This window comes from Agelaius phoeniceus, chromosome 3 (assembly GCF_051311805.1).
Source record: "Agelaius phoeniceus isolate bAgePho1 chromosome 3, bAgePho1.hap1, whole genome shotgun sequence".
NCBI classification, from domain to species: Eukaryota; Metazoa; Chordata; class Aves; order Passeriformes; family Icteridae; genus Agelaius; species Agelaius phoeniceus.
In genome coordinates, this window is record NC_135267.1 from 110,869,996 (window position 1) to 110,890,535 (window position 20,540).

General features: G+C 50.3%; 2 protein-coding genes across 3 annotated transcripts; both read right to left on the reverse strand.

Annotated features, from left to right (window-relative positions):
• Positions 1-65: 65 nt before the first annotated feature.
• On the reverse strand, positions 66-5,403 carry CNPY3 (canopy FGF signaling regulator 3). 2 transcript variants are annotated; one of them, XM_077176162.1, is made up of 7 exons: positions 5,352-5,403; positions 4,897-5,208; positions 1,751-1,874; positions 1,524-1,620; positions 992-1,114; positions 687-804; positions 66-555 (listed from the first exon to the last, which is right to left on the reverse strand). In XM_077176162.1, the coding sequence occupies exons 1-7, from the start codon at positions 5,401-5,403 to the stop codon at positions 350-352; spliced, it is 1,032 nt and encodes a 343-aa protein (XP_077032277.1). In that variant the 3' UTR covers positions 66-349. The 2 variants fall into 2 exon arrangements, with proteins under 2 accessions (XP_077032277.1, XP_054485277.1); XM_054629302.2 differs by lacking the exons at positions 4,897-5,208; positions 5,352-5,403 and adding an exon at positions 3,569-3,727.
• A 459-nt stretch (positions 5,404-5,862) lies between these two features.
• POLR1B (RNA polymerase I subunit B) lies at positions 5,863-20,188 on the reverse strand. The gene is made up of 15 exons (XM_054629423.2): positions 19,986-20,188; positions 19,741-19,908; positions 17,648-17,794; positions 16,669-16,801; positions 15,532-15,668; positions 14,846-15,069; positions 13,966-14,137; positions 12,956-13,127; positions 11,868-12,149; positions 11,147-11,280; positions 10,542-10,712; positions 9,803-9,959; positions 8,868-9,064; positions 8,225-8,478; positions 5,863-7,412 (listed from the first exon to the last, which is right to left on the reverse strand). The coding sequence occupies exons 1-15, from the start codon at positions 20,127-20,129 to the stop codon at positions 6,533-6,535; spliced, it is 3,372 nt and encodes a 1,123-aa protein (XP_054485398.2). The 5' UTR covers positions 20,130-20,188; the 3' UTR covers positions 5,863-6,532.
• Between the last annotated feature and the right edge of the window lie 352 nt (positions 20,189-20,540).

Consider the following 20,540-nt stretch of genomic DNA (forward strand, 5'->3'; position numbering starts at 1 on the left):
CCTCACCGGCCGATCCCGCACCCAGCAGCAGCAGCAGAAGCAGGGCCGGCAGCGGCGGCGGCGACTCTGGGGAAAACGTCTTTATTTACAGTCCCGGCGGCGTGCGAAGAGCCGGCGGCGGGGCAGCAGCGCTCGCGGCCTCCCGGAGCTGGAGCCCCCGGCAGGGATGCGGCAGGGCTGGGTCCGCGGCGGCTCCGTGACACCGAATCACGGGATAGCACCCAGGCTGGCCAGGCAGGGCCAGGCGCTCCGGTCTCCCCCGGGTCACATGTCCCTTTTCCTTTGGTACCCATAGGCACAGCGGGGTGAAACCCCGGAGCGGGCGGCCCCGGGGGCAGGGGCTGCGTGCCTACAGCTCATCGGCTGGGCTGTGGGTGAGCGGAGCCTGCTCCTGGACCCCCTCCAGGGCCTCCCCTGTGTCCGGAAGGCTGGCAGCTCCTTCGCGCTCATCCTTCTGGCCCTTTTTCTTCTTCTTCCCGCTCTTTTTTTTGCTCTGCTTCTCCCCCACGCTTGCCAAATCACCCTTCTTGCCAGTCCACTTCTCTGCCAGGCAGCCTAGGGAAAAGAGAAGAGAGGGGCAGAGTGGGCTCTGCTGGAGAGGCAGGACTCTCCATGCTTTAGCAAGGCCCCCTGCCCTCCTGAGCATTCTGGCATTATTTTAGCCCCTGGCAGCAGCCAGGACTTACTTGTGTCCTTTCCTTTTAGCACATGGTTGGCACAGAGAAACTGGGAGAGATCCTCCGTCTGGTGGTGCCTGTACCAATCTTCGATCACATCTTCATACTCCTCTACCAGCACATCGCACTAGGGCAGAGAGGAGAGCCCAGCTCCAGACATGTGCTGTGTGGCAGGACCAGGGCCAGGCTCCTGCCACAGGTCCTGCCAACATCCTGCTCCCAGCAGTGCACCCCTGGATGCTCTCCCCCCTCCTTCCACTCCAGCCTACAAGGTCACAGCAGCCACTGAGAGCCAATCCCATGGGGCAGGGTACCTGCTTTTTGAGGTCAGCCACCTCAGCGGAGGTCTCATTCCACAGCTCGTAGGGGATGTCCATCACCACCTTGACACCCTTGTGCACCAGATTGTGCAGGGTCTCGAATGTCTCTGACATGCCCTGTGAGGGAGGGAGCAGCACTGCCTGGTGAGGTGGGGCTGCTCCTGCAGGGCTCCCACTCTCTCCTCCCACTGTCAGCCACACAACCCTGCCCAGCCATGCAGAACATGCAAACCAGATCTCTGGGGACATCAGCGTTACCAGGGGGAGTTCAGGTGGCAGGAAGCTCCCCTCTGCAAACCTGGTCCCAAACCCCAGAGGAAGACAGCCCCAAGTTCCCTCCATGCCTGCCCACCGCCACCAAAGACAGCACCCCACATCTGACTTGGGGGGCAGCGTGGCCTCGCCTGCCAGGCACTATCAGGGGGTCCAGAGGATGGGAAGAATGACCCTGGATTGTCACTCTGGCAGTGAAGTGATGGATGGGTGAGGCACATTTGGGAGCAGGAACTGGAGGAACGGCCCTCACCTTTGCGAATCTGTTACTGCCACTCCTCTCCTTGTGCAGGTTGTAATCCAACAGGCGCTTGCAGATGTTCTCTGTCACCTCAATTAACCGGATGTCCCTGCATGGAGAAAAAGGCTCAGGCTTGGTGTGGGCCCCCAGCAACAGCCAGGGCACAGGGCGAGCCTCCCAAAGCCCCAGCTCCAGAGGCAGTGACAACAGCAGGAGCCTCCTGTCCCACTGCCACTTACGATTGTGTGTACTTGACAGCAGAGCCCTTCCCGTCCAGGAAGCCATACTTGGTGTCGATCACCTCCTTGGTCTTGCCAGTTTCCTCGAAGGCGGATTTCAGCTCCACTGCCACGTACTTGCACACTGTGGGAAGGAGAGAGCACAAGGGCTTTAGAAGGTGTCACTGTTGTGACAAGCAGCTGTCTGGGACAGCAGCAAGAACCAGCCCAGGAACCAGGCAGGCCAAAGCTGCTGTGAGCACAAAACACATTTTGGCCATCTAAAGAGATAATCAGAAATGGCTCAGCTGCTTCCACTGGAGAATGCTTGAAGCAGGAGCACTCAAACCAACGTTTCAGTGTAAACCAGCTGCTGTGGCACAGCTGGAAGTCACACAGGCTCAGCTTTCCCCCCCAAAAGCCTCCACCTCCCTGCCACAAGCTGCTCTCCTCCTTTTGGAAGAGCACGGGGTCTTTTAGCAATGCAAGTCCCAGTGTGACTCAGAGCTCCTCCTTGTGATGGCAGCACGTCCCACCTGGTCCTGGTTCTGTGCTCTCAGTGCTCTGGGGACACTGGGGACTGAGCAATTGGCAGGGCTCGCTGGGCTGGGTGACAGCACAAAGTGCTGGCCGTGGCCTCCAGCAGAACAACCTGGGGCTCTGCCTGCAGCAGAGACCACATCATCAACAGATTTAGAACACAGTGCGGGGTTATTTTTATAAAGCTAAAAAAAGGCTTTATTTCTTCTGTAAAAAGAGCCCAATAGAGCTATAGAAACAGACAGCAGGAGAAATATCTCAGGGGTTTACAAGTGGGAATGGAGAGGAATGGAAGCCAGGCGTGGTGCGGCTATTCCTCCTCCAAAAACAGGGTCTCAGGAGGCTAGAGAAAGCTTTGTCCAGTGCTGTGGGGTCCTGTTTGTCAGGAGCCACCTCTTCTTTGAGCTCCACTTTAGGAAAAGTGCCAAGCTTCAGCAGGAATGGTCTGACAGCAATGAGCCAGTGTCTTCTCCCAGGCAATTATGTGAGTTGAGAGATGCCCCAGGCAGGAAGAGAGCGAAGTGGCTTCTTCAGAGCTCCCATGCAAGTGTTGAGAAGCCCTGTGTGCACCTCCTGCACAATCCTTTCTCTGCTGGCACAAGGGGCTGGAGGCAACTGTGGCCATTTCTCTGGTGGGATGATCCGTCCTTCCTGCAGACCCTTGGAGCTCGGATCTCAAGGATGTCCCCCTCCACACCACACCTGCTGCAGCGTCCCCACACATGCCAGGAGTGCTCAGTGCTGAGTCCAGTTATCCAGATGCTCCCTGCAGCTTTGGCTGTGCACTGACACAGGTTCGAAGCCTGGGCAGGAAGAGGAGCAGAGTGTGGTCAGTGCTTGTTCTGATGCTTCTCCGAGGTTATGCCGGTGCCACAGAGCAGAATTGGACATCAGCATCTCCAGAGCTGCTCCCTCGGCAGGGAAAGTTTTGTAAAGAACTCCCTATTTTTTTTTAAATTTTCTCTTTGCTGTCCAGCTCCACATGTGCCTGCACAACAAAGACAGAGGAAACCGCACCAGACAGCAAATGCCCGTCATGACCTACCCTGGACTGCCTGCGAACCAAAGGGATACTTAGACAGGAAACATCACGGAGAGCAAACTGTAAGCAGCACGCACGACCAGTCCCAGCTACGAACCGGCAGGCGATCAAGCGGCTGCCGGGAACAGCGATGCCCGCGGGCAGGAGGCGGGCAGAGGAGCAGCCCGCGGGGGCGCAGCCCCGCACCAGCAACCCCCGGCCCGAGCAGGCAGCGGGCGGCTGCCGATCAGCCCGGCCCCCCCCGAGGCCCCGCTTACCCTCGCACTTGCTGGGCAGTCGCACCCAGTCTGAGTCGTCGCTCCCCGCCAGCGCCGCCGCCATCAGCAGCATCAGCAACGCTGCCCCCGCCGCCGCCGCCATGACTCCGCTTCCGGGGCGCGCTCCCGCCCCGCCACGCCCGGTTACCATGGCGACCCCGCCGCGCCCGCCAATGGCAGAGGCGCGCGTGACCCGCGTGACCAATCCCCGCCGGCCGCCGCCAGCCAATCCCGACGGCGCGCGGCCCCCGTGGCACCGCCCCCGGGCGGTCCCGCCGGGCGCCCACGTGGGAAGGGGCGCGCACGTGGCCGCGGGGGAACGTCGGGGTACCCCACACAACCCTCCGGGGCCTTCCCTGCCTCTGGAATTCTGGAAACTTTCCCCCCCGAGGTACCTTGGGGTCCCTTCCCATCCTCCAGGAAATTCCACGGCCCTGCCACCCACAGAAACGTGTCAGCTCCTCTCTCTCGTCTCCTCAAGCCAAGATTCCCATCTTGTACCTCCCCCAACCACCACTGGGTCTTCTCCCTCCTCCACCTGGGGGTCCCCTCTCTAGTCTCCAGAATATTCCCAGTGACTTCCACACCCCTACACCAAACCAGGGTGACTTACCCTTCATGCCCTCAGCTCTGGGCGAGGAGGATGGAGGTGAGGACAGCATCAGAGAGCAAGACCTTCAGCAGCACCACACGGACAGCCATAAGCAGTGCTGCCAAGGCAGGGGCCGGTGACACTGCAATGGAAGGGTGCGGTGATGCCTGCCACAGACACCCCCCTGCACCCGCGTCCTTCCCAGGCCTGCCATGGGGCCATGTTTGGGATCTTTACACATTCCAGAGACACCTGATGTCACCCTCATGCTGTTCCTGAGGGCAGGCTGGCTCTGATCCAGTTTCCCCATTCTTTCCACCAAGGTGAAGCTTCCCTCCCTCTTCCCCAGTCCCACAACACTGAGAAAACCCATCCCAACCACCACATATTCCCAGCCAAGCCACTGCCAGGGCTTTCTCCCTGGCAACTGACATTCCCACCAGGCAGGGGCCAGAGACTCACCAGCTGTGCTACAGAGCTCTGCTGCCTCCTCGTTGCCTGCAGGATGAAAGAGCAGCTGGGGAGGCAGTGGCAGCTCAGCACCAGGTGCATGGCAGGGCTAGCCACAAACCCCTTCCTGTGATCGGGACAGCAATGTTTGCCCCTAGGGCCTCACACCTGCTCCCTGCTGGCCCCAGAGGCCCTGCCGACCTCCCTCCTCGGGGGCCAGCACTGCACCCACTGAGCTGGGCAGCAGTGGCCAAGGCAGGCAGAGGGGGTGGCAGCAGGACCATACCCGTGATGCGGATGGGGCGGGAGCTGTGGGACGGGGAGGTCCTGTTGGCCCCCACATGGCAGGCGAGTTCCCTCTCGCGCGGGGGGTCACTGGAAAGGAGGGAGACGGAGCAGACGGATCCACCATCCTCCTGGGAGGCGCCATAGGCAAAGGACTGCAGGATGCTACCGTTCCCCCCGGAGATCCAGACGGCATGGCCAGAGCTGGGGGCCAGGTCGCTCACCACGCACACCACCAGCTGCCGGCGCTGCCCGGCCAGCACCATGCTCAGTGGCCGGGTCAGCGTAGGCAGTGGCACAGCCGCCCTGCCAACTGAGGGAGACAAGGTTTAGGGGCACTGCTTCCCTCACACATCCCACCCAGCGCGGCTGCCTGCTCGGCACAGCTCAGCCTTTACATGCAGGCTGGGTGGCACCCGGCCTTTCCGCCTCCTGGGCTTGTCCCGGGGTACTCACGGGGCAGGAGCGGGAGCAGAGCGGCAGCCAGCAGCACCCGGAGCAGCTCCATGGCAGCTGCAGCGCTTGGGGCCACCAAGGGCTCAGCCCCCGCCCGCAGCTCCAGCTGCGCCGCCCACCGGGAGCAGCGGGGCCGGGGCTGCGGCGCCCCCTCGCCGCTGGTACAGCCCCGCTCCGCCCCGGAGCCGCTGCTCCGCTTCCCGGTCGCGCCACGGAGCGAGTCCCGGCCCCGGGGTGCTGCACATCGGGACCTCGCCCCCCGGGACACCCCCGCCGCCTCCCGCCCGCCGAGCCCCGGGAGCACCCCCGGCCCAGCAGGGCGCTGCCGGCAGGTGAAGAGGAAACTACACAAGAACTCTGGGCTGCACCCAGCAGGGTGCGGCTGCGCCCGGGACACACGCTCGGCCCCGCGGTGACCAGGGCAGGTGACACCTGGGACAGGGTGGGGTGGGTGGCAGCTGCTGTGGACTTAAGGAGGACGAGCTCCTACAAGCACATGCACATGCACGAGCCAGGCTGGGAATGCCTCTGCTTTATTCTTCTTCAGGCAAATGCACCAAAACAAACCCCAAAGCCCAGCACTGCTCGGCTTGGTGACACCAAACACTTCCAGGACACACCTGGCAGGGCAACCTTGGTTACTTACAGTCAAGGCTGTGGCTTCACACAGCAAAACCTTGTGCCACCTTCTTTATGACTCAAGGCACATGTATTGAAATAAAAAAAACCAAAACATGTACAATGTTCAACTTGTACACAACCCCATCATTAAGGCATACATTTTTCAAAGTTTTTTCTTGAAAAAACAACAAAATTTTTTTTTTTGTGATTTCCAGCATTCACCTCATGCTGTTTTATGACCTCTTCATACCTACAGTTTCAGCCCGAATTCAAAGAACCTCATCACTCTCAACCCAGGAGCTTGGGTGGAGAAATATTGCCTGATTTTCATACACATCTCAATAGCTGGTGATCCTTTAGGAAGTCCAAACAAACCAACAGAGCCATCTTTCCTTGCCCTACCTACAGCTTGGCAAGCACCCTGTCACAATACAAACATCAAATTAATCTTTAATTCTTTGGAAGAACCTGAGAACTGACTTAATACCTGAAACTCAGGGACAAGGACAAGACTTGACACGTGCCTCCTCCCTCCAACCATCACCATGCCAAGGACCAAGCTACTCCACATTGAGCTTTGTTTTTATGTTCATGGCCGCCAGCTCAGCCACGAAGTAGCGGAAGACATGGGGCACAGGGACAACCTCGATGGCATCCACCTCGCTGCAGACGGAGCAGGAGTACCTCCTGCTGCTGGTCACGGAGGACTGGGACAGTTTCTCCAGCACAGGGGACGTCATGCTGCCGCAGCTCGTGCACACATAGGCCACGGAGCCGTCGGAGCAGTTGAAGAGGCGGTCCTGCAGCAGGAAGGACGTGCCGTGGGCCAGCAGAGCATCCCGCTCCATCTCGCCGAAGCGGATCCCACCTTCCACGTTCCTGCCCTTGACGGGCTGGTTGGTGACAGCGTCTCGGGGCCCCGTGGTCCTCACCTGGAACTTGTCGGAGACCATGTGGCGCAGGCGCTGGTAGTACACCACCCCCACGAAGATGTCTGCCTCCAGCTCCACCCCGCTGATGCCGCTGTACATCTTCTCCGTGCCAAAGAAGTTGTAACCCGCGCTGGCCAAAGTCTCACCGAAGTATTTCAGAGCGGATTTCTTCTCGGTGAAGGTGAAGGGAGTGGCATCGTAGGACACCCCGTGCAGGGCTGCTGACTTCCCTGCCATGCTCTCAATTAACATCCCGATGGTCATGCGGGAGGGAAAGCCGTGAGGGTTGAAGAGGATGTCTGGAACCATGCCGTTCTCTGTGAAGGGCATGTCCTCGACGGGCCACAGCTGGCTCAGGATGCCTTTCTGTCCGTGGCGGCTGGCAAATTTGTCCCCAATAGTGGGATTTCGGGGAACCCTCACAGTGATGCAAGCCTTCTTGAACTTCCCGGTGCCACGGTCGTTGCTGCACAACCTAACGTTGTCCACAATGCCCACTTCCTTACTCCTGCGTAGGTGGAGGAACAATCATAGCAAAGGTGTCAGGTTTGATAATAATTTTTAGTTTCAAAAGGAAAATGAAGCAGAAAACTTAAACCACTTATAAAATGCCTTTGGACGGCTGAGAAACACCACCATTTTTCAAAGTATTACTCAGCAGTGAGGGAACTCAGACTGTGTAAGAATTAGGGCAAGGAAGCAATACAAAGGCATCTTCCAAGTGCCATTCAGGTACCACTTTCAGGTGATTGGGTAATGTGCCACCCATGATTTAAAATAAGGATCATTTCAACCTGGTTCATCTGGATCACACTTTGTATCAGATAAACTGTATCCCACTGCCATTTCCACTGTGTTAAGGCAGCAGCCCCTCTCCCTACCACCAATAAATTCACACCATACTAATGGGATCCCAAAATAAAGAACCCAATTCAGTTCTTCAGTTGAGAGGGAAGCTCAGAGCAGAAAGGGAAGGCAAAGTGTGAGCTTTGACAAGCATCTTGTTCAGGGCTGTGCTCCTATAGATGAGCCCTCAGCCTGATAGTCCATGTGCCAGGGGTCTGCTGCAGGCTTAACTGTTATCATGTCCACATACAACCAGCACAGGCAAATCACCACAAAAACATCCTCCTGGGAAAAGCCATCTCTGCAGCACACTCTGGCTTAGAGAAAAGATATGACACATGCCTGGGAGTCACCTACAGCTCTCTGTCACGCTATGGACACTATCATGTGAGGAGAAAAGGGAACATCTGCAGGGAAAGGGCCAACTGCCCTCCCCACGGGGTGAGCAGAGCCAGGGTGACAAGCTGTACTTACGGATAGTACACAGTGAAGGTCTCCCCTGTGTTGAGGTTCATGAAGCTGTAGAAAGGGTCCCCAGGCTGCAGGATAGACCCTACAAAAGGCAGTCCATCAGCATCCAGCTTCTCCCCAATGTTTGGATCGCCAGGCCTGATGCCAAATACTAAATTATCTCCTGCCCTGCTGGCTTTAAGGGAAAGGTCAATGCTCTCTGCCTTGATAACACTTCCATAGGCAAATCCTCTCTGCCAGGAAGATTTATTTACGATCTAAAAAGGAGAAACAAAAGGCAGTTAAAGACTTGCTGATAACTTCAAAGAAGAAAAGATTTACAAAGGTAAGCATCAGACCAAAATGGGAACACTGCCTTTTTAAAGTCTCCCAGTAAGTCACCACTCCAAAAAGCTCAAGCCTCACATAACCCCAGTATTTTTCAAAGCTGGAAGGCCACGGCCTTGGACAAACAAAGCTCTGCCCTACTCCCAGCATTGCTTGCTGTGACAGCACAACCACTGTGCTGCTGAATCTGCCCAAAAGGTGTGAGCACCAGCACAGACAGAAAGTAGAGTCCTCTCAGCTGAGTATCACCCCTACTCCCAGTGCTCCACATCAAATTCATTCACAGGACAGCAGGATTTTTTTCCTTCTGGTGGCTTACCATTGCATCTTCCATGTCATAGCCACTGTAGGAGATGACAGCCACGATGGAATTGGTGCCAATGGGATAGCTGTCCATCCCATAATAGTCATACATGCTGGGCCTCACCAGAGGGCTCTGGGGGGTGTGCAGGTGGTACAGCTTGTTATCTGAGCGATCCTTGTAGTTGTAAACAGGAAACCCCATGGTCTGCTTTCCTGCAGGGAAGGAGGGAAACTTGGATTTATTCCTCCGTGTATCTTGTTAAGAAAAAAGCTGGAAATACTTACAAATTAAGAGGGATTATCAATCTTAACTCCCTTGGAATTTAATAATTTTCCTAAGCCCAGCTCTAATTTTTCTATGAACCACTATACTAAATGCCTCTCCCAGCATTTCATAAGGACTACATCTAATTTTGTTTTCTTTTCTGCAATTTCAAAATCCCCACTATGTTTGGTGTGGTGTTTCTGGTTTTGCTTACTTGGAGATTTTTTTTGTGTGTTTACTTGTTTTGTAATTTTTGGGGGGGGATGAATGTGTGTCTTCCCCCCAGTGTTTCCCAGACTAAGGCCCATGTTATGTATTTCCAGGCCAAAAAGCATTTGCTTCTGCAGCATAAATATCCTGGCAAGGGAATGGAGTTTTGAACAGTCATATTGCTACTTACAGAAAAATATGAGAAAGAAGTAGGTGTTTTAAGGACATCTTTCTGAAAATACTGTCAGAAATTCAATATACTAGAGGTATAAAACCTATATGTACATTTTTAATACATATATTTTATATACATATATTTTATATATATTTTTTGTATAATATATATATAATATATAATATATATTTAATCCTATATATATATATAGAATATATATATATTCAATATACTAGAGGTGTTAATGAGGTGTTAATCCCTCTGCCCAGGGTCTTGCAGCACTGGGTACTTCAGCACTTACCCATCTGGCACTGGTACATGTTCCGTGGACTTTGGTTGTGGTCGGAGAAGGGAATGAGATTGGCCACCACGCTCAAAATGCTGTGAGGGAAGAGTTCCTGGTGAGTGGTCACTCCAGGCACCACCTCTGACTCCAGTGTGGCCACGTTCATGAAGATCTGCAAACATCAAATTGGATAATGCTTGTACACTTCCTTCTTTTAAAGGGAAGGAAACAAAATAAAGCTGTCTCCGATGGCTTTCTGTCCATTTCAGTTTTAGCTGTGGTTGTTGCCTGCACTGTAGTGTATTAGCAAGAGAAATCAGACAGCTGGTAAACCACCTATCACAGATTAGCTGCATGGAAGGAATCCTGAAATACAGAACTGCAGTAATGCGTCCTCCTTTCTGTCTCCCACTTTAATAGTTCCAAGCTCCCCAGCAATCCACTGCTTGGCTACCCAGGAGCTATTTGGCAAACACGATGTAACACAAGATGACATGGTACACACAGCACAGCAATCCTTCACTTCAAATCTTCACAAAGTTAATACCAAGTGCAGGTCTGAAGATCTCAAAAAGATCTCTACAATCCAGCTATGACATTTACCAGAAATCAATTTGCAGGAGTGAAAAACCCCCTTCTGTCACCTATTCCAGCTCTTCAACACAAGCCTCATCCTCAGCTCCTTTCATAAATATTTACCAAACCCATTTTTGATGCCAGATACCTCTGTACCATGGGAATACGCAAACCCCACCTGTTCCAGAGTCCCAATCCATTCATTCCTTCCATAGGACAGGTTTCTGACAGGCCGCACCATCCGGCAAGGGCTGGTGAAAATGAAGAGCCCAGGATACAGGCTGGGTTTTCCTGTCATTGGGATAAGGACCACTTCTGCCCGTGCAGGAAATCTCTTCTCTTGTGTTATCTGTTGGTGCAAAGAAATAACAATCTAGAAACACAAACCAAGTTTAACTAAACTGCATCCACCTGGTCACACGATAATGTCAACCACTGGTGTAGCCACTAATTAAAAAGCTACGGAGAAGAGTTCTTAGAAATACTTTAAGAAAAACCTCCACCAAAAAAAAAAAAAAGACAGAATATGTCTTATCTTGCCTTTTCCAAGAAAATGTTCTTTCAAAAACTGTAACTTCATAAACCAACAGATGAAACATATGGATTAATAAAAAAGGTAACAGAACAGCACACTCCAATAATAATATACAGCCAAAGATAAATTACTGGGTTAGATTAAAAAAAAAAAAAAAAGGAAGCCTAAGAAGTTCCAAACATTCCTATTTTTGACCACTGCACATCAAAGATGTTCATCTAAGAAACATCCCAAACAAGACAACAAACCTTGAAACGGCGGAGAGTTTGTGCAATCTCAGGAGCCAGCTCCCGCTCCACCCAGCCCACCATGGAGCCATCCAGCACGACCCTGTAGCACTCTGAGTAAGGCTGGCTTGGAGTTGCATCAATGGGGGTGACACCTGTGGCAACAGGGGGTTGATGGACAGAACAGCCAAAAAAAAGCAAACAAGACACAGGAGTTATTTCTGCACTTCTCAGTTCACACCTAGAAATTTTCTGAGACATCAAAAAATTCTCAGCAAAGCCATAGGCAGGTTCAATGGAAAATGAAAAACATTTACAACTTAGAATGTCATTCCCCTCCCCATTTTTCTGACTGAAATAAGGGTTCTCATTACTATTCTCTTATTCTCATTATTCTCTGATTACCTTCATTATTGAAGGTAATCACAAGTGAACTGCAGCTCAATTCAAGTCATTACAAAGTTACTGCTTAGTCCACTTTCTCAGAGCTGTGAGAAATTCCTTGTGCAATTCTTTGTGCTTCAGTGAACATCCTCACACTACAGCACACAGCTGAGAGACACTGACCTTGAATTTTACAGGCTGATGTGCCTTTACAAGCAATGTGTTATTTACCACTAAGCAGAAGCCCAGTAAGTCAAACTTGATTTTACTTCTCAACTGAGCAGTGTGCTGTGATGCTGGGAAGAACCCTTCCCAGGCACGGGGCACTTCACTAAACCATCAGGCCACTGAAACATACCCAGGGAACATAACAAAGGTGGGATGTCTGTCACGGGCACCATCTCTGTGACAATTTCACACAGAGCTGTCATGTGGTTCATCAGCCCACAGGGCTCTCCATCTGGGGTGTCCACGGGGCACAGGAAGCCCCAGGATTCGGGCAGCAGCTTGCGCACAGTCGTGGTTCTCATCTGGGAGAACGCCGCCCCTCTGTGGATGCAGCGGAAGTGGGAGAGGTAGCGGATGAAGTTCAGCTTGTCCCCCACCACACAGAGACCACTGGCCTGCAACATGCCCAGCCCTAGGGAACAAAGGGGAGATTTATGGCAGGAGCTCATCCAGCTTTAAGAAACACAGGATGTTGTTACAAGGCAGTTTCTTATTTTTCACTGACAACCCCTAAAGATGCTCACACTGGATCCCAACAAGGCAGGTGCATGTGCACGGGCAACTCAGTGCCCTGTAAGAGATCTAGAGACTTTAAATTCCAAGCTGCTTCTTAAAACCTAGGTCCTTTCACAAACATGTGATAGTAATTGCCAGAGAAATGAATAGGAATTTGCAGCTATTATGTTTTACCAAAATTCTACAGATTTTTAATCTAATTTTGTTTCCTAGTGGGCACTCCATTACAACACTGGCATACTGGGCACTTCAGGGAAGCATCAGATAAATCTGAATCTACATCAGCAAACCAGTTTCTCTCCATTTAACCTCACGTGACTAATGGGGAAGTTGGGATTTAAAAAATGCCCCTTCTCTGCATTGCACCTTCTAAGAAGAAATAATATTTGGGAAAGCAAATCGAATTATGGTCACCATTTTGGACAATGATGAATTTAATTTCAACTATTCATCTGGGTAGAGGCTTTGCTTTCATAATTAACCTGTTCTATACCATGCATAATGCCTATGCTTGTGCATAAATCTTGCCTTTTTTCCTCAACTATCCCTTTCTTTAAACCCCTTTTAGCAATCCAGTTACAGTGTACAATGTCTGCCTACAAGCACTTGTTTCCAGTTAAGAGCTCAATTTCACGTTGTTCCTCATTTTGTTTTACAAGAAAAAAGGAAAAATAAAAGGTCACCTTATGCCTGCAGATTTACCTGTTTTAGACCTCAGGTTACCAGTTGCAAGGAGATACTCAAATGGCTTGGTGAAGTCTGGTGCCAGGCTGAATGCCTTCACCAGGCTGTCTGTATTTAGGCTGATATCTGTCTTTTCTGCTCTTTTCTCCAAAACAAACCTTACAGATTGCAGCCAGGTTTCAAGCCTCTCCTACGGTTTAAAAGTGAGAGATTAAAATTAAAACAGGACAGGAAAGGCTTGAATTAGGACATCAGTTGCACATATCACAGAACTCCTCTGAAATTAGCAAGATGGACAACTTTTAAGGAACTGACAGTTTTCCAGACTTATTTCCAACACTGACTTCATTCTATCAAGATGCTGATGATATATGTCAACACAGAACTAAAAGGAAAACACCCACCCAACAGCTTGGCATTCACTTTCACCCAGAATGGTGATGAGTCTGGCAAATGAAGTACAATAAGAGAATTTCATAAAGCAGAAACTGTACCTACCATCTGACCACAAGGATAACTCTGTATACAATGTACACTGTGCCTACTGTCTGCTTTAGACTATTTAGGATCTTAGGATTCAAAAAAAAAAAAGGGGCTGTTAACTCACTCCCCTGCTAATCTGACAGCAAGGGCTAGGCAGGAAAACAACTTTTTCTGGTTCCTGGTAGCTGTTTTTCATAGCACTAAAATGCTTCCCCAAGTTCACTTTCAAACCACTCAAGTAGGAGAGAATTTTTTGCAGGCTTTCAACAAAACAACACTAAAGAAAATTCTGGCTAAAGGGGAAAAGAAAGATTATAGAAATATGTAATAACACAGGGAAGTATCTTATTTGGGGATGAGAACTACTATTCCACAGTGAACTTCATGGGACAGTTAAGCTTCTCTACCCCCAGCATCCTAAAATGAGGTATCCCTGTAAATTGAATTGGAGTAGATTAGTAGTAACTTACCCGTCTAAGTCAGAAGCATGTTACCAACTTTCTGATGTGTAAAGAAATGTAAAGATGTGGGAGCCATGACCTTACCTTTAAGAACATAAGGAAAAGCTGTCCTGGGGTAAGCACCTCGTGATTCATGAGACTGTCTGGATTATCTTCCATGCATTCCCCTTTGGCAAAAGCATAGAGCTTCTGGGTCATCATACAGAGCAGGTAGAACTTTTCAGTTCTATTGGTCAGGTGAATGCAGATACAATTGCTGAAGGAAGAGAAAGAAGAAGGACAACTACCATGATCTCTTCATGCTAGCTTCATGTTCTTCAAGTCTATCTTAAGTATTTTTTTTAATAAAAGCCTAACAAGGCAAGTAGATGTAAACTACAAAATATTTCTGTTAGCTCTATCAGTGTCCTGTCACAGAAACTCCAAATCTCCACTGCTATCAAGCCATGTATGGAAAACTGTGGGTTGAGCAACAGTCTAGCACAAACAAAAAAGGAAAACCACATCTAATTCCTAAAGCTGCAGGAAGAGCAAACACCTACTTTAACTTATGAATTTTTTAGTTGAATGCCTGCCACACTGACAGTCTCAAAGCAAATTCTTCCACTGCTTTCTAACTTCTTACATGAAATAAGATTTTAAAGCATTTCTTTTCTGCCATTTTAAAAGATAAAAATTATTTGGTTGACAGAGATTGTGTGAATCCCATAATAAACTGCAGTACTTCTGTTCACCAAATGGATCCTCAAGCAGTCACAGAGCTAGCTTTAACCTTCTCTTCCTCAACCTTTGTGTCTTTCGTCAATGATATCACAAAAATGCCATCTAAATAAAAACTGCCACCCTCTTGTGAAACTGTTTTGGGAATACTTGTGTCAATCCATTAAAATACATATCATCATAATACTCTCACACATGCCTATAAATTCAACACAATGACACTGGATCACAGCCACATACAGACCTCAGAATGAAATCTGCAGCCTGTTCATTGCTGTACCACTCAGGCAGGTTGAGTTTCACTCTGAAGCTCTTTCCCAGGTAGTCCAGGACGTTTTGCTGTGTCAAACAGCCGGCATCCACCACTGCTCTCAACATCTCAGTGACACAGTTTGCAAAAAAGGTGTCATCTTCCCTTCCTTTCACCAACTCTTCAAAAATCTGGTAGTCTGGGAAATTAACCAATGCCTGAGAGACAGAAGTTTATCAGATCAGAAAAATAAGGTCATAACAAGATCTGTCTACAAAATACAGCTAAAGAATTAAGGCTGTATACTAACCCATGATTTAGGTTTTCAGTGCTCTAGAAATGCCCTTCCACAATGAAAACTGCAAAATGCTGTGGGGTTGAGATGCTTAGAGAGTGATGCAGGGGATATTCATACACTGATAATGATCTCCATCCAGACTATTCATTAGAAAAACCCCACAAAACCATGAGTGTGTGACTCTCCTCATCTCTTGTCCCTACAGACACTTCCTCTGCTGCAGACTGAGTGTTTGATTAGTGTTGCACAGTTTGGATGACCTTTCTCCAATCACTGAAAACACTCCAAGTGGAATTAGCTTCTTCTCGTTACTTAAAATAAAAATGCTTTGCAAAACTTCTGCATTTATTCAATACAAAAATGACAAGCATTCATTGCTTACCTTCAGAGCAAATCCCAAGGGGAGGAAGAACAACTCTTTGCGAAAAATGAAATTCAACATGACACAGCCATTTTCCAAGTAGTGAAGGTTCATATTTATTGCAGTATGCTCATCCTTGACACAGTGCATCACCACCCCTGCAAAAATCACAACATCAGCACAAGCTGCACAAAACCAAGCGGCTGCATCGCTGTGTCATGTCCAAGGAGGTGTGAGACAATTCATGAGAGAAACTTTGGTACTTGATGGCTGAGAACATGGGGCAGATCACACTTCACTGTCAGTATGCCACTTCAAATAAACAAATCAGCTCTTAGCTAAAGAGGGCTGTGTCTCGGGACAGTCAGCACATGTGCCAAGAGGCTTGGAAGATGCACCAAGTTTTTAAGGAAAGACCCAGGCCTCAACTATCCTGTTTGTAACCTTTGGTTGTAGGACAGAGTAACAAACAATTACTGTTTCTAATGGCACTCTTGTATCTTTGTTTGGGTGGCAGTGCAGCAGCAGTGTTTCCTGGTTCAGCTCTACACGTTCATCTGCAGGACAAAGAAAAATAAAACAAAAAAGGACCATCTAATCTGGCACTGCCTTGAAATAAACCAGCACGGAAGTACAGTGTGTGCTCAAGCACCATGGTCCAGTCAAATCAGCAACTGGCAACACCTGAGTTTAAGATGCTATTTAACATTTGCTGGCTTAATTAAATTTTAAACTGGTTTTACTGAGTATATATGACAAAGGGAAAGTGCAGCCATGAACGTAGTTTACTCTGCTTCACGGATATTAAATCTGCGACCATGAAGTATGGACAAAATCAGTGAAATTATTTCAGTGGATTACACTCACTTGTACTGAAGGTGATGTTTTAGGTGATCACCTTCCACACAACAAAAGGTGGCAAGTACTGCAAAACCTGGAATAAAATCTTGCTCCCCAGGGGTAGCTCAGACAGCTCCCACGAGGCAAGTCCCTGCTTCTTGCTTGTGGTGTGTTTACCCTTTATTCTTACGTGCAGCAAAAAATATTAACATTACACAAGAACTGTAACAAAACTACCAAAATTCAGCTACAGAGGGTCACTGCAGTTTGCCCTCAAGGAGTTGTTACTAGGATGCTGCAGGAAACTGCTGAGCTTACCATACTCTGTGAAACCAGGGCCTCTGTTTTTCCACTTGTGTCTTGTCATTGCGAGAGGGAAGTTTCGCCTGGGCATAATCAGCATCCTGATTACTTTTTCTAAGCCATTGATTATAAAGTAGCCTCCCATTTCCTGGAAAGAGAAGAGAAATCATTTTAATACACTCAGAAACTCAGAATCGGCATTGTGAATAAAAGAAAAAAAAAAAGCCTGTATTATAAACAAAAAACAAACATTTAATGGGAAATAGCAAGACATGATTCAGCACTGCTTTTGGAAAGGCTGCACTCCTTAGACTTATGAAGTCTAAATGTAGCAGAGTGCAAGAAAAAGGATGCATGTTCCAGAATTTAGAGGAAGAAAAAACCTTTGTGATCAATGGAACATATCTGAATAGCTGACATCAACTTTTTAAAGTAATTAAAAAAGCTCTGAAGTTCTCACCCTGAGTTTATAAACCAGAAGGATTTTCAGAGCAAAAGATCTCTGTCTGGTCACATACAAGCTTACTTTTCTGATTTTCTTTTGTAGTTTTCTCTGTCTTTTTTTGTGAGTTGAAAATGCAGTGCTAAATAAGTCTGTATTCAATTATAGACAGCTAATATGCTACTGGGGGGACAGGGAAAAAGCTGCAGAAGACAACTGGGAATGGAATTGTCTCTTTCAATGCCTGTTCTCCAAATCTTTCTCTCCAGAGTCCCCTTCACAGCACTCTCAGTTGCTGTGCAGCAGCTGAGAGGTTCTATATCAAATCTGTAGGTATTGACACCAAACAGATCCCTGTGCTCAAGAACAGCCACGGCTGCAAACTTCTCAAGCTGCTTCATCGAGGCCCCATAAGCAATCTGCTTTCAAGAGAAAATGGGAAGTCAAACTTGAAACAAAGTATCAATATTCAAGCCCTGCAAAAAGAAGGTGACCTGACAAATGGCTCAGGTAAAAATCACAGACCTTCCTGACCCTCAAAACCCCCGTTACCTCTTCCTCCTCATGGTGCTGCAGAAGGTCTTGCGGAGAAAAACCACAGAGGTTGCACAATTTGGACCTGACCATGATTGGAATATACCCTAAGGGCTGTTTGATAGTCCCTTGTGGCATGTCATTCACTGACCAGCTGATGTCGGCCTAAAACAACACAACACCAACAGTAAGCAAGTTAAGCTGCCCTTTTAATGTTTCCTGCTATACCAACTGTACCTTTCACACAACCACAAGCAGTTGGACAGACTTGTATCACTGTAAAATGGTAGCAATAATTAAAAAAAGCCAGTAGATACATGCATAAAGATTACACTCTGGGGAACAGTCAATGTGGGTTTACAGACGAGAATCATACAAGTGTGGAGTCAGGTAAAGAAGCTGCTGGCTGAGTGAACAAGGTTGGTCTGGCTTCCTTTGCCTTCCAGACCCTTCAACAGAGCAGCATAAATAAAAAAAGGCAGCCACAGGACAGGAGAGGAAACTTCAGAAGATAACACTTAAAAGCAGAAGAAGACAGCAAGTGTCCACTGAAAAGACATCCACACTACAAGCCTGACAAAATCTTTCCTTTCTTCACTCAGCACGTTCATGAGTGATCTGAAAACCAAGAAAGCAAAGCATGCAGGAAAGAAAATTTATTAACAAGTTCTGGCAGTGTGTGTGAAGGAAAACTGTGGGAGCAAAGAATCCCAACTTCACATGCAGAATGATGGGCATTGGAAGAGCTGCTCTCCTGCAGGAGAGAAATGCTGGCACTGCAATACAGGAACATGGGTTTAACATCTGGCAGCAGCAAAAATGAGTAAACCGAGTCTTAGAAATTACTGGAAAAGGGAAAGGAAATGCTACTGTGCCCCTTTAAATCCACGGGGCAGCCTTACATGGGGACTGCTGCAGCCTGGTCTACACCTGAAGTGATGATAAAGGGTCTACAGCTGCTCAGCAGACTGGGGCTCACATCCCACCCTGGGCCAGTGGGAACTGAAGGGGGAACATGGAGCTAAAGCAGCACGGTGGAAACAGGGAGTGATTACTGACTGTTTTCTGCTGTGCATGGGCAGGGAAGGGGAGAGGTTAACCTGTCCCAGCACAAGGCAATGCCTTTTCACACATGGCACAGCAAACTGTTCTAACTGCTTCAAGCGTTCAAAAAATAATTAAACAGATAATGGGAAAAAAAAAAAGATGGGAACTAATTCAGGTAAGAAAAACAAAATCAGCCGTAGCTCAGGAAAATCTAAGATCCACTGGGAATACAGCTATGAACAATCTGCACTGCCCCACTTTTATTTTCAGATAAGGTACTGCACTTAGAGTGGCTTTCATCGTGGCAAGGTGTACAGCTTCAGAGAAATAATAATTAAAAAAAAAACAACAAAAAAAGAAAACAAACAAAAACCCTGAAATTCTGAGCAAGCACTCCCTTGCACCAGGTGCCTCACATAAACAATCAGCTCAGACACAACTACATCATTGTAATAGAAAACAGCAATGTGCAATCCTTTCACACTGCAAAGGAAAATATTTGCTGGGGATGCTTCCTCTCTAGGCAAATTTCAAAGCACTTCACAAAAACCATGAACCTGTCAACAGGAGAGATTTATAGCTGTGGACTTGTGCATGGGAGCAACGCTACTTTTGAAACCTGGATTCCTGCAGAAACAAGATCTGGATTATGCTGCTCTCTGGGATGACACGGGTCTCCCTCCAAGCTTTTCCAAGCCGGCTGGCTTTTTGCAGGGAGAAACGGGAAAGAAGGGCAGCGGGGCCGGGACCACAACAAGCTTGATGTACGGGGAAAAACAGCGAGGCCACACATCATCGACACCCCAGAGCCCGCGGGGGGAGCACTCCCTGAACCCCCCGGGACATCGGTGAGCCGGGAAGGGGCCTTTAAAAATACAGCACAGGGCCGGGACAAGCGTGTGCGGAGCCGGGACAGGTGTGTGCGGGGCTCGGTTGGGACAGGGACAGGCGTGTGCGGGATCCGGCCGGGACAGGGACAGGCGTGTGCGGGATCCGGCCGGGACAGGGACAGGCGTGTGCGGGGCCGGGACAGGGACAGGCGTGTGCGGGGCGCGGGCACTTACGGTGATCCTGCCGCGGTAGGTGCTGCGGAGCCCGCGGCACTCAGCCGGGAACACCCTCCTCTCCTGGCACACCGTCCCGGCCGGCACGGCGGGAGGGGCGATGGACACCCCGACCAGCGTCAGCGCCAGCCGGGTGTCCTTCAGCGCGAACTCCACCGAGGGCACATCCTGCAACGGCACTGGGTCAGCGCGGCGGGGCCGGGGGAGGCCCGGGCGCCGCGGCCCCCGCCCCGCGTCCCCCTCACCTGCACGGCGCGATAGACGCCCTCGCTGACGGCGTAGTTGAAGGACTCGATGTGGGCGCTGGTGAGGTCGCGCTGGGTGGTGCCGCGCCGCGGCGGCCGCAGCCGGTGCCGGTCCGGGCGCGGCCCCGTCCCGGCGCCCGCCATGCCGCGCGCTCCTCCTCACGGGAAGCAGCGCGCGCCGGGACCGCCGCGTGCGGAGCTCGCGCCGCGGTCCGCGCGTGCGCCTCGCACCCGGGCCCGCCCCTCCCGCGCGCGCCGCTTCCCGGCCGCTCCAGGGGCGCGTCCGTCCCTGCGGCCGCTCCGGTCCCCAGAGCCCGCCCCGCAGCTCCGTCCCGCCGGGCTGCGCTCCGCCCGACGCGCATTCCCAGCTCCCGGTCCCCCTGTACATCCGTGTCACCCGTGTCCCTCCCTCGGCCCAGCCACATGCACTCCCCGAACATCCACCCATGCCCGTCAATCTGCGCCGCCACTTCCGGGAATTCCGCACGCCGGGAATCCCGAACAGCCCCGCTGCTCCCCAGCTCCCAGCGCTGCCGGGACAGCCCAGGGCGTGAG

Coding starts and splice junctions, on each gene's coding strand:
- CNPY3 (XM_077176162.1), bottom strand. CDS start 5,403: ATGGAGCTGCTCCGGGTGCTGCTGGCTGCCGCTCTGCTCCCGCTCCTG. Junction 5,209..5,351: donor TCTGCTCCCGCTCCTGCCCC/GTGAGTACCCCG, acceptor TGTCTCCCTCAG/TTGGCAGGGCGGCTGTGCCA. Junction 556..686: donor GCTAAAAGGAAAGGACACAA/GTAAGTCCTGGC, acceptor TCTTTTCCCTAG/GCTGCCTGGCAGAGAAGTGG.
- POLR1B (XM_054629423.2), bottom strand. CDS start 20,129: ATGGCGGGCGCCGGGACGGGGCCGCGCCCGGACCGGCACCGGCTGCGG. Junction 15,669..16,668: donor CCCTGGTTTCACAGAGTATG/GTAAGCTCAGCA, acceptor TGATTTTTGCAG/GGGTGGTGATGCACTGTGTC. Junction 13,128..13,965: donor TTTTCCTTATGTTCTTAAAG/GTAAGGTCATGG, acceptor TTTAAACCGTAG/GAGAGGCTTGAAACCTGGCT.